Source organism: Cryptomeria japonica, chromosome 5, assembly GCF_030272615.1.
Source record: "Cryptomeria japonica chromosome 5, Sugi_1.0, whole genome shotgun sequence".
In the NCBI taxonomy this organism is placed as follows: domain Eukaryota; kingdom Viridiplantae; phylum Streptophyta; class Pinopsida; order Cupressales; family Cupressaceae; genus Cryptomeria; species Cryptomeria japonica.
The window spans coordinates 293,093,468-293,106,344 of record NC_081409.1 but is presented as its reverse complement, the minus strand read 5'-3'; the positions used below and the strand labels follow the sequence as shown (position 1 = coordinate 293,106,344).

Below are 12,877 nucleotides of genomic sequence, written 5' to 3'. Positions count from 1 at the left end.
TTCTAGAAAATGCAAGTCAGTGAGGGGATTTAAATTAAAAATAATAATTATTTAATTAAATTTATGTGTGGGAGGATAAAGGGATTTAAATAAATCTATACAAAAGTTGCTTCTAATGAAGATGATAGATACAACAATCGATGCAACTTTTTTTGGAAAGCCCAAGCTATCAAAGGAAAGGAGCTAATTCAACAATAACTAGACACCAAGTAAGATAGTTGGAAATTCTTGAGATAGCTTAGTATTTTGATAGAGTTTCCCAAGGGTATGAGGTAGAGAGCCTACATCAAGACATTGCCAAAAAAACTTTTGAAAATGGTTGAGTTATTTGTTGTGTTTGCTTGGACAAAAGGTAAGAAGCATTACTTCCCCATTTGCGTTACGACATGTGTCATAAACAAGCCATGCAAAAAATGTGCTTTTGAATCTTAAAATAAATTAAACACCCATGTGTCACACTACTATCCAAAAGAATTATGCTCAAATTTCTCACTTTGCTCAAAACACGCTATACTCTTCAAATGTGAGGCAAAAATTTAAGTATGGCAATTTATTATTAAAACACGAGCTAAGGTGAATCCAAAACATAATGTGAAATTGCACAAATACACAATTTTTAACACAAAAATATAATTAAAATAACTAATAAATATTACTTCAATTTTTATTGAAAAAACATCACCAAACAAATTGTGGCCATAAATTCCTCTAGGGCTTCATTCTAGTGAAAAGCTAGCAACCTATTTTGTAATAGGGTGAGGTTGGGTGTGTCATAATCCTATTATTATTACTTCTAGGAACTTGGAAGTTGAAGTAAAACAAATTGAAGTTTTTCATGCAGCCCCCCAAAGACTTGTAAAGAAAAGCTTCTCCACTACAAAGACTTTCAATATTAGTCTCATAAATCAATGAGAGGAGCAAAAAGCTCCTTCCATGGCAGCAACCACTCAAAGAAAAAACAAATTGCACAAAAGAGATGGCCTAGCGAATCTTGAGTACCACAGATAGCTCAAAATTTGTTCCAACTTCATGTAAGGGGGTTGCAATTACTATGAAAGCACTTGCAAAGAACTCACCCATCCCCCAATGCATATACTAACCATAGTCAAAAGTAGAAATCCAAAGCCTTTGTATGACTTGTTAAAAGCTAGCGTGTCATGGTTGCAATGGTTACATGTTGTAGCCTCCTAAATTGTACACTCCCTTACAATTTTGTCCTAATTTGGGCCCTCACCTTAGCATTTGTGTTTTTGACGCCTGATCAGAGCCCTGATTCTACTCACACCATGCAATAAGTTCATCTTTTTCAGCATGCACAGTTTCTGCCCCCCATTTCTTGGTGCCTAACTGGTCGGGACCAGGGTGCTAGCGCTCTGGTCCTCCCAATCCGACCCCTTAATGGTAATATCATTTGGGTGGGAACCTGGATCCCGTGTTGACTCGTGTCGAAAAATTAAGTTGTTTTTCGACAAGCATGTATAAAAGGAGGTCTACCCCTTTCATTTTGAGAACCACCTAAGATATTTGTGCAATCAATTCAAGGAATCAAGCATTCAAATTCAAGTGAGCAAGCAATCAACCTTCTTTCAAGCATTGGAGTAGAAGTAAGGTCAAGATTCAAGCATTGGAGTTGACATTCATGTTCTAAGTTTATGAAGACTTCATGAAACCCTAATTCTTTGCGGAGACAAACAAAACTCCATTAAAAGGTATATCATTAGTGTTTCAAACTTTACTTAGCATTTCCCTCAAATGGAAATCATTTCCATTACAACAATCCAATTACATTTCATTTTTATTTCATGGTTAATTTCAAAACCAGGGTTTTTCCTAAGGCAAACCCTTAATCCCAACCATTTTCCCTTCTTTTCTATGGATAGGAACAGGTGCTAAGTTGCAATCTTCAGAATTGGCATTATTTACAGAGATAAACAGGTTCCCCTTTAGACGGCGAAAAGTGTGGAGGACTAGAGCAACAGGCATTCTGGTCCCGACATTTCAGGAGCTCCTTCTGGAAACAGATCTGAACGCACTTGTATTGCTCATATCCAAGTTCGTGGCCCAATCCGACGACTATAGCTCACTGCTCATGCAAAATTACTTCAATTCTAGCACATTTACCCTAATTTCAACATTTTCACAATTCAACTTAAAAGAGGATAAACAACCAAAACCCGTCTGTGAATCTAATAAGAATTCTCAGCCCTATCCTTGATGATTTAAGGCTAGATCTATTAGGTTCACCCCTCTTTTAATGTAATGGTCCCTAAGCAAAATATTTGTGGTCTTCTCCCTTCTTGTGGTGGAAACCCTAATAATATTTTTCACCCATTACACATGCCTCCAAACATAATCCCACCTTTGGTCGTGGCACTTATAACCAATTTAGTATAAAAACACATGTTGATGTTTGTATCAATGTGTCCTAAAATTTACAAGGGTTTAGGCAATGTAGTTTTCAAATAAGTAATGTGTTGTGTTGTATCTAATATGAAATGATATAGATTGTTTAAGAAAAAATATACGAAGTACTAAGTATATAGCATGTTAGGACAGGGAGATGGGTTTCAAGGATGGGCAACCAAGGGCCTAAGTTTGGGGACAACAATGGGAGGCAATGGGGGCCACACAAATACATATAGTACTTGAAAATTTAGTTATAAAAAAAGTTAAAAAGTATAAAAATTGCAAATGAAACTTTAGCATACCATGTAAAGTTCAAACTAATAAACACTAAAAACATGACAATGATTGCATTCAACGTTAACAATGGTGGGTGGAGGTTTGGAACATTGGGAGCAAATCAAGAATAAATATAAGAATTGCAAACGAAACTTTGGCATACTAAGCAAAGTTTAAAATAATAACATTAAAAACATGGCAATGATTGTATTGATCAATTACAAAGGCGTGTGGAGGTTTGGGGTCATGGGTATGGGGTTAGAGTCCCCAACGAGGTCAAGAAGCAACACCCCCTTGCGAGGGTCTAGGGGCAGCACCAAAACCTCACAAACCTTCATGACAAATGTCAATTTCACAATTTTATCACTTTTTTGTTCACTCAAAATGAAGATTATGGGGTGTTTTATAGGGTTTGGAGGCATTGGTGGGGCCCATTGATCATTAGGGTTCAGCCTTATGCACTTTTCTCACTTTTTTTTTGTCTATCTACCGCAAGAGACACTTGGGCATCTCCGGGACAATCAGAGGACTTCTAGGAGTCTCTTGGCTGTCCCAAGGATGCCCAAGCATCCCCGTCATCCTAGCAACATCCCAAGAATCCTAACGGAGGGACATCTCCCCAAGTCCTCGTCCCAAAAATGTGAGGATTTTTGAGAGGCACGTGTCACTGTGGTTCACTAGTATATAGATTTGGTTCATTATTTAAGACAATAGTTAAAAATTGTGGCTGTAAATCTATTAGGGAAGATGCTTGCCTCACAAAGAGGCCAACAAAGATGAATTCTTGCTGAGTGCAAAGGTCGAACACCATAAAAAATGAGGTTGGATTAGAGTCTAGAAAACTTGGTATAATGGATACATCTCAATCCTTGACACTAGGCCAAGAATATCAATTATCTGTCCATACCAAGATGTTACAAGCCCACTTGAAAAAAATTGATATAGCTAGCTGTGTCGTGGGTTGGATAAAAACACCTTGCAAGTGAATGTTAGATGCTTTCCCAGTACATTGGCTATGGAAAATAAAATTTGAGATAGCAGGGTGTGCAGGACAATCAGAAGAATATACCTTGGAAGTGAATGTTCAAATGCTTTTACCAATTTATTGATCTATAGGAAGAAGGAAAGTTGGAAACATAATTTAACAATAAGAATATACAAGGCTAATTTAAGTGCCAATCCGTGTTTTCACATCCACGTGATCACTTAGGTAATCAAGCCATCTCGCTCATATGATTAACCCAGCTTTGTTATCAGCAGCAGCCCTTATATTTGTTTGCTTAGGTGCATGGGATGAACAAATCTGAAATTTTGTATTGTTGTTTCAAAATTAATATTCCTAAAGTATTAGTATTTCAAGGAACTATATCTAGTCTATGTTCTATATACACTTTTTGTCATGGCCCAAAGTATATCTTAGGTTTTTGTTAGGACGAAGTGAAATTAGCAGTGCTGGTGTGCTCTTAGTGTTCTCTTTTCATATATAGCCGTTCCAAATGCAGTTTTGACAGTTTTTCTCTACAGTTGACAAGCAATTTATTTGGGCACCTCTCCATTGAAAGTCCTATTTCACAGATTGGAAACTAATGCATGGACCATCCTTTAGTAATTGGGAACATCTATAGGTATAGTGAATGCTCCATCTCCCTTCCCTTGACCTTCCTGCTCCTTTGTGAAGCTAAGCAGGCAATACTTGTTTCCAGACTGATCCGTTATTATAATCTTCCCCGCAGATAGTTAAATGCATGACTTGGCAAGTTATACTGCTGCATATATACGAGTTTAAAAACTACTTTATGGGCATCTTGGAATCTAAATTATGCACACTCCTTTAGTAATTGAGAACCTGTATAGTTATAGTGAGTGGTCCATCACACTTGCCTTGACCTTTCTACTCATTCATGAAGCTACACAGGCAGTAATCTTTTCCAGACCCATGCATTATTATAATAGTTTCTACAATACTTAGATGTGTGATTTGGGAAGTTATACTTCTGCATATATACAAGTTTAGAGCTGCATAGAATACTGATTCAAGGGGCTTATTTCTTTTTCAACGCCACATTCAGCTTGTTCCAAAATGTGTAATGCTACTGTTTTACATGGACACGATGATGGAAGCCATTCTAAAGCTCACTCTGTAGACATCAGTTGGATAATATATGGTTTTGTGTGGATACAATGCACGCAATGATCCAGATGCAGATGAATCATCATCTCATTGTGCATTGCTAGTTTATATGTTTAATCAGTATAAACTCTGCCTATTTCTTTGTCTTTGCTATTACTGAATTTCTACCCAAAGATTATGGCAACAGCTATAAAGAAACAGGTTTTATAGATAATGAATGCTACTGTTTCATGTCACTCAGAAAAGTTAATGTTAGCTTTGGAGACAATTCCAAAACTACTGTTCCATGTACTGCAAGCAGGATTCTACTGCAACAATTATTTCAACTACTTCGATCTGCTCTTTTCATATCTGTTCTTTGAGTGCTTAGCTCTTGGGTGAAATAGATCTAAGCCATTTCAAGTCATAGTACCAATCTTTCATGCAATGTAAATGTATCAAAGAAGGTAAGCTGATCTACAATACAACAAAAAAAGGCAAGCTGATTGGGTCCACTTCTACAAGCATGTAATTACTTTTATTTAAAAGTAAAGTCCCCAATTGGTTTCCCCTCTTTTCATTATATAACTCAATCCAGTCCTGAGAGTTTGAAGCTTGGTCTAGTGAAGGCCCAAATTTTACCACTCAACCATGCCATGGCAGATTGCTTATAAGAATTAAATATGTTTAGATCATAAGCCATACAGAACTATGTTCATATCCTTTCCTTGTTTGTCTGAATAGCAATTTCCGCTTCACTAAAGGACATCCTTTAGTTTTATGTCCTCACTTATACACAGAAGGAATACAAGACCAGAAAAGAGAAGAGACTAGTTCCCCAACAATAGGTAATCTAGAGAACGTTTCTACTGAAAAATGATAAAATTTTAACTTAACATGCATGTTTGACGATGCTCTTTACATCTTAGAACCTCTCAATCATTTCGGTGCATTCAAGATGAACACACAAAAAAAGACATATGGGAATGTATTCCAATTGGGGAAGTGACCCCACAATAATACAATAAAAAATACACTTGGGATATAATGCTCAGTGCAGAACCCCAAGAAGGAAAAAGCATCCAATCTGCATATAGAACAAATGACTCGGACCATCTGAATCAATGCACATCTGCAGCTTCTTAAGAGCTCCCCAGAAAATTACTCTGTATTTATCTGTGATTATTGATTTGGGAATGAGATATCATTTATCCTAATGTAGGAAAATCAGATGCAATATCAAATATCTCTGCATGTCAAATTTCCTTCTGCTAAAATGTTGAAGCAACTTCAAGTGTCCCTGTTGTATATGTTTTCCTCAAGGCATTCAGCTGCTCAAGTGTTTCAGTAGATAATGTCAAACAGTCAAACGCATTCCATGATAATGCTACTCCAACCAGCAATCATACATTCCAAGAACTCGTGAATGACAAAAATACTTGTCCATGCACATATGTAATTTGATAGATCAAGCAGACAAAGTGAACAAGAAAAGTGCTGGCTTTAAAAAAAACTGCTTGATCATGCTAGAACTCTTTCTATGTACCCTTTATTCCTTGTCCGTACACTGTCTAATTCTAGCCAGCCGAGAGAAATGTAAACAATCATCATGGCCAAAGCTCATGCACATCTCCATCTGAACCTCTGTCAAAGTGCCTCTTGACCCCATGCTCACTTATGCTACCTCTTTCTGGATCCCTAATTCCATACCAAGATTCTTTACTTCTATTTGTTCTCAAGGGACCAGAGCTGCTGTGCCTCCTAAATGACCCTGATAACTGCCTGATAAGCCGTCCCGAATTAGACATCAAAGCAGATGCTGAAAGTGGTCTTTCAACCTCTAGCCCCTGCGTCTCAAGAGGACCTGAATCATAATCAATGGTTACAAATGAAGTGCTATCAGGTACATACTGCATGCTATGGTGCCATGGTTGACTAGAGCTATCCTTAACCTCTGTATCATGAGCAGAAGACTCCCCTCGACTAAAACTGCCTGAGCCCCCTGCATTGCTTGCATCAGAATCATTATAAACAAGCTTTAATGCTTGTACAACTTCACCCATGAATGGTCGATGAGAATGGTCAGGCTGGACACACATGGATGCAATGGCTGCAACTCTTGCAATGTTGTCAAAAGGAAGATTGCCCCCCAAAGCTGGGTCCACCAAAGTTTCTAGGCCTTCTTTGCTTGTAAGAAGGGGCCGGGCCCATGTAACAAGATTTTCCTGCCCAGGTGGTTGAGACATGTCAACTGGCTTCCTTCCAGAAAGTAACTCCAGTAACACTACCCCGTAGCTGTACACATCACTCTTCACAAGCAAATGCCCAGTCATTGCATATTCAGGAGCAACATACCTGCAGAAATTATATATAAAGAATTAAATCCAGCTTTGCATGAATCTTAAAAAAGCATATATATATATAGAAGAGACCAATTCTGATCCTCTAAAACACAAAAGATGAATTAGTAAAACAACTGAGAAATGAAAGCAAATTGTATGTCCAGCATTCAAGGTATAGAGAAATGAGTGACACAATGGGAACAACGAAATTAACAAAGGTTTTAACAATTTCGGGAAAATATAAAAAATCAATATGTATAATATCAAAAGGAAAATGATGCCAAAAGAGAAACATTTCCCTTCAGGAGATGATTTGAGCTCCTGTAAAATGCAACTGCATACCAAGAAAGAGTAGTACTTGTCTCCACTTATGGTTAATAAACAAATGAATGAAATTGCTTTCACCAAAGATAGGTGAATTCAAGAAATAGCGGAGATATAATTTGCAGTATCAAGCATCTACATTACATACCCGAATGTCCCCATGACTCTTGTTGAGATGTGTCCACTAACTTCTTCAGAGGCTGATTTTGCCAGCCCAAAATCTGCTACTTTAGGGGTAAAATCATCCTCAAGTAAAATGTTGCTAGCCTTAAAATCACGATGTATAACACGAGGACTTGAATCTTCATGGAGATAAGCAAGCCCTCTAGCTGCACCAAGAGCTATCTTTATACGGGCATCCCAGTCGAGAGGAGCAATTTCTTTGTCCAGACCTGAAACATTGAAGTCTATTAAGCTAGAAAATGATATTGTGGCATGTTAGCAGTCAAACAGCTAGCACATGAATCCATACAAATGGCCACAATGTAGAAATGAAATTCAACCCACACCCAATGTTTCACTTCTAAACCTAAAATATGTAAAGATACTTTGTTGATTTTTATCGTACTATAGTCTCAAGAAATAGTACATTATACAGGAAATACTATACCATGAAGATGCGATTCCACACTGCCATTGGGAATAAGCTCATAGACCAAACAACGATTATGCTCTTCAGTACAGATACCAATCAGCTTAACCAGGTTTCGGTGATGCAAACGACTTAGCATTTCAACTTCAGCTATGAACTCACGCCCTCCTTGTTGATCATCTCTAGTAAGAACCTTTACAGCCACTTTTGTCCCATCTTCCAATAATCCTTGATAAACACGTCCAAAGCCTCCTTCTCCAAGAATTTTTTGAGGATTGAATCTATCTGTGGCCTTTTCAATCTCAGCTGAAGTGAATGTTTTAGCAGATCCTGTATAGGTAGCCATACTTGAAACAAATGACATTGATGTGGAACTTTCCATGCTTCCTGACAGGATGGAACCACCACCTGTTGCTTTTCAAGTGCAAGGAGGAAGAAAGAAATAAGAATGACAAAAACTTAAGATGATAGTTGACCAAATATGAAAGCAATGCCTCTCAGCGCTTGAGATTGACCAAAAACTTCCCTATTCCAGCACAGGAATATTTGAAAAATATAGTGTGATTGGATAGATACCTGATCTTTTTGTACTGGATGGTACATGGGTGGGCTCAACAACAGCCAAAGTTGGCCTGTTCTGATTTCTACATTTCAAGATAATGATCCAAACTGTTCCAAGGCATATGATCATGGCAATTGCAGAAGACAAGGCAACAACTGCAATGGTCCCAGCTCCCATTTTATCGCTCTGTTTATTTACATCAACTCCAAGAGGATCTTTTTTGCTTGATCCATTGCTACTTGAATTAGGCACACCATTGTAAGTTGTATGTGGAAATGCAGAAGGTGGTGATTTAGGGAGCCCTGAAAAAGATATATTCTCATCATGAAGACCACTTGTTTAAAAAATATGAAAACTGTTAGATCTTGCATAACAAAAGGTACATACCAGGGTAATTGATAAAGATTACCCAGTAATCACCAAAAAGGGTCTCATTAATCATAACTTTCTTTTGCCAAAATCTTTCAAAAATAAGCAAGGCGGTTGTATTATCAAAATTTTCTCCAAGTGGCACCAGATCAATATCCACAATTGTCTTTTCCTCATCTTGACTGTATGCATTTGCTCCCATAATCCTGACTTGGCTTTGTTTTAAGAAAGTTCCTCCAGCTATCTGTGAAGCGAGCTCCGAGACTAGTGGGAAAAAAGCATAGAGTGCCACACCAAGCCCAAGCTCAATTTGCATAGGATTCACACAGCCGCATGGAGAACCAGGAGGAGTAGAAGTGTATGGTGCAGTACAGGATACTGAACTACAATCTATACACAAAATAGATCATTACCAATGACAAACAGTTTATCTTTGTTTAAAAGAGTAAAATATTTTAGATTTTGCAATTTTCATACACAAAACAGTTCAACCGAAACTAAACCCATCTTTAAAGAAAAACAAGAAATAATGTCCACTTCACACACCTTGACCAGGAGGCGGGGGAGGAAATATCATTGGCGGTGGTGCCACAGGTGTTGTTGGTCTTTTCTTTGACGGTTGAGTAGGGGAAATGTTTGGAGAAGTGGGGGACCCTAACATGCAATATATAGGCAATCATCAGTGTAAGTTAATAGAATACGGTTAAATAATAGACCTCACAAACCTGAAAGAATAGAACACATGTACCTTTTGCATGAGCTTGATGGGGAGACAATGGAAATTTATTTAATGGTGAGGCTGCTGGAATTCTCAAATTTCCTGACGGTGATGGATGTGGAGATTCAGCTGGAGAATTGATAAGCCCTGCAAAAGCAACAAAGAATTGAGTGCCTCCTCAAAATAGATGACTATCATTCTAGCAACAAAAGACAGAACCATGAATTGGCCTTTACTCGTAGGTGGGCTTGAAACTGGTGCATGCTTCCATGATTGACGATATGGATGGGTTGCCATTGACGGTGAGGCTGTTGGAGTTCTTAAGTTTCCAGAGGATGGTGGAGATTGAGATTTTTCTGGAGAATACACAGGCCCTGTAAAAGCAACTAACAGTCCAGTCACTTGTGAAGTAAAGTGAGTAAAATTTGAGTAGCAGAAAATGGAGTAAGGAAGAGACCTTGAATCATGGATGGGCTTCCAACTGGTGTATGTTTTTGTGATTGATGATGTCGAGGTGAAGGATGTGGAGATTTAGCTGGAGAATTGATAAGCCCTGCAGAAGCAACTGACAATTGAGTGACTCCCAAAATAAGATGAGTATTATTCTAGCAACAAAGGACAGAACAGTGAATAGGCCTTTACTTGTAGGTGGGCTTGAAACTGGTGCATGCTTCCATGATTGATGATATGGATGGGTTGTCATTGATGGTGAGGCTGTTGGAGTTCTTAAGTTTCCAGAGGATGGTGGATATTGAGATTTTTCTGGAGAATACACGGGCCCTGTAAAAGCAACTAACAATCCAATCACTTGTGAAGTAAAGTGAATAAACTTTGAGTAGCAGAAAATGGAGTAAGGAAGAGACCTTGAATCGTGGATGGGCTTCCAACTGGTGTATGTTTTTGTGATTGATGATGTAGAGGTGAAGGATGTGGAGATATAGCTGGAGAATTAATAAGCCCTGCAGAAGCAACTAACAATTGAGTGACTCCCAAAATAAGATGAGTATTATTCTAGCAACAAAAGATGGAACCATGAATAGACCTTTACTAGTAGGCGGGCTTGCAACTGGTGCATGCCTCCATGATCGATGATGTGGAGGGGAAGAAATTACAACTGTCGGTGAGCCTGTTGGAGTTCTTAAGTTTCCAATGGATGGCAGATGTGGAGATTTATCTGGTGAATACACAGGCCCTGCAAAAGCAACAAACAATGCAGTCACTTGTAAAGTAAGTACAAGCAGAGAAACTGAAAATTGAATAAATAAGGGACCTTGTATCACGGGTGGCCTTCCAGCTGGTGTACGCTTTTGTGATCGATGAATTGCAAGTGGGCTCCCAACTGGTGTATGCTTTGGTGATCGATGAAAAACAAATGGGCTTCCAACTGGAGTATGGTTTTGCAATCGATGATGTGCTCTGGAAGGAAATGGAGATTTAGCTGGAGAATTGATATGCCCTGTAAAAGCAACTAACAATTGAGTGACTCTTAAAATAAGATGAGTATTATAATATTATTCAATCGACAAAAGACAGAACCATGAATAGACCTTTACTCGTAGGCGGGCTTGCAAATGGTGCTTGCTTCCATGATCGATGATGTGGAGGGGAAGGAATTACAATTGACGGCGAGGCTGTTGGAGATCTTAAATTTCCAGAAGATGGCTGACCTGGAGAATTTTCTGGAGAATACACGGGCCCTGCAAAAGCAACTAACAATCCAGTCACTTGTGAAGCAAAGAAAGTATAATTTTAGAAACCAAATGTGGAACAAAGAAATGACCTTGAATGAAGGGTAGGCTTCCAACTGGTGTATGATTTAGTGATTGCTTTTTTGGAGTGGACGGATGTGGAGATTTAGCTGGAGAATTGATAAGCCCTGCAAAAGCAACTAACAATTGAGTGACTCCTAAAATAAGATGAGTACTATAATATTATTCAAGCGACCAAAGACAGAACCATGAATAGACCTTTACTCATAGGCGGGCTTGCAAATGGTGCTTGCTTCCATGATCGATGATGTGGAGGGGAAGGAATTACAATTGATGGCGAGGCTGTTGGAGTTCTTAAGTTTCCAGAAGATGGCTGATCTGGAGGATTTTCTGGAGAATAAACAGGCCCTGCAAAACAAATAACAATCCAGTCACTTGTGAAGCAAAGAAAGTATAATTTGAGAGACCAAATATGGAACAGAGAAATGACCTTGAATGAAGGGTAGGCTTCCAACTGGTGTACGATTTTGTGATTGCTTATTTGGAGCGGAAGGATGTGGAGATATAGCTGGAGAATTGATAACCCCTGCAAAAGCACCCATCAATTGAGTGACTACTAAAATAAGATGAGTATTACTCTCGCAATAAAAGATGGAATCATGAACGGACCTTTACTTGTAGGCGGGCTTGCAACTGCTGCATGCTTCCATGATTGATGATGTGGAGCTGAAGGAATTACAATTGGCGGCGAGGCAGTCGGAGTTCTTAAGTTTCCGGAGGAAGGCAGATATGGAGATTTTTCTGGAGGATACACAGGCCCTGTAAAAGTAACTAACAATCAAGTCACTTGTAAAGTGCGTATAATGTGAGAAACAGCAAATGGAATAAAGAGGAGACCTTGAATCACAGGTGAGCTTCCAACTGTTGTATGATTTTGTGATAGATGATGTGGAGATTTAACTGGTGAATGAGCAGGCCCTGCAAAAGCAACTAACAATCTATTGATGTATGAAGTAATATGAGGATAATTTTAGAAAAACAGAAAATGAAACCAAGAGACCTTGAATTATATGTGGGCTTGCAACTGGTGCATGCTTCCGTGATTGATTATGTGGAGAAGAAGGAAATATAATTGATGGTGAGACTGTTACAGTTCTAAAGTTTCCAGAGGATGAAGGATGTGGAGATTTAACTGGAGAACTAACAGACCCTACAAAAGCAACTAACAAACTGGTAAATTGTGAAGTAATATGAGTAAAATTTTAGAAACAGAAAATGAAACCAAGAAGAGACCTTGAATCATAGGTGGAGTTGCCACTGGTGCATGCTTCCCTGAGCGATTATGTAAAGGAAATATTATTGTTGGTGACACTGTTGGAGTTCTCAAATTTCCAGAGGATGAAGGATATGGAGATTTACCTGGAGAATCAACAGACCCTGCAAAAGCAACTCACAATCTAGTAAATTGT

The 12,877-nt window shown here is 38.5% G+C and overlaps 1 protein-coding gene across 34 annotated transcripts in view; it reads right to left on the bottom strand.

The window, feature by feature from the left end:
- Positions 1–5,456: 5,456 nt before the first annotated feature.
- The window catches only part of LOC131045786 (uncharacterized), a 75,022-nt gene continuing 67,601 nt past the window's right edge, over positions 5,457–12,877 (bottom strand). For 16 of the 34 annotated variants that reach the window (XM_057979394.2, XM_057979405.2, XM_057979396.2 and 13 more), the window contains 21 exons: positions 12,702–12,845; positions 12,469–12,618; positions 12,306–12,386; positions 12,078–12,227; positions 11,899–11,994; positions 11,667–11,816; positions 11,480–11,575; positions 11,247–11,396; positions 10,970–11,155; positions 10,742–10,891; positions 10,563–10,658; positions 10,342–10,479; positions 10,157–10,252; positions 9,936–10,073; positions 9,730–9,846; positions 9,528–9,635; positions 9,000–9,371; positions 8,627–8,914; positions 8,069–8,464; positions 7,607–7,850; positions 5,457–7,147 (listed from right to left, as the gene is read on the bottom strand). In XM_057979394.2, the coding sequence (XP_057835377.2) occupies positions 6,400–7,147; positions 7,607–7,850; positions 8,069–8,464; positions 8,627–8,914; positions 9,000–9,371; positions 9,528–9,635; positions 9,730–9,846; positions 9,936–10,073; positions 10,157–10,252; positions 10,342–10,479; positions 10,563–10,658; positions 10,742–10,891; positions 10,970–11,155; positions 11,247–11,396; positions 11,480–11,575; positions 11,667–11,816; positions 11,899–11,994; positions 12,078–12,227; positions 12,306–12,386; positions 12,469–12,618; positions 12,702–12,845 (4,094 nt within the window). In that variant the 3' untranslated portion in view covers positions 5,457–6,399. The remainder of the gene's footprint in view (positions 7,148–7,606; positions 7,851–8,068; positions 8,465–8,626; positions 8,915–8,999; positions 9,372–9,527; positions 9,636–9,729; positions 9,847–9,935; positions 10,074–10,156; positions 10,253–10,341; positions 10,480–10,562; positions 10,659–10,741; positions 10,892–10,969; positions 11,156–11,246; positions 11,397–11,479; positions 11,576–11,666; positions 11,817–11,898; positions 11,995–12,077; positions 12,228–12,305; positions 12,387–12,468; positions 12,619–12,701; positions 12,846–12,877) is intronic. The other 18 variants (XM_057979425.2, XM_057979428.2, XM_057979430.2 and 15 more) reach the window with 14 other exon arrangements.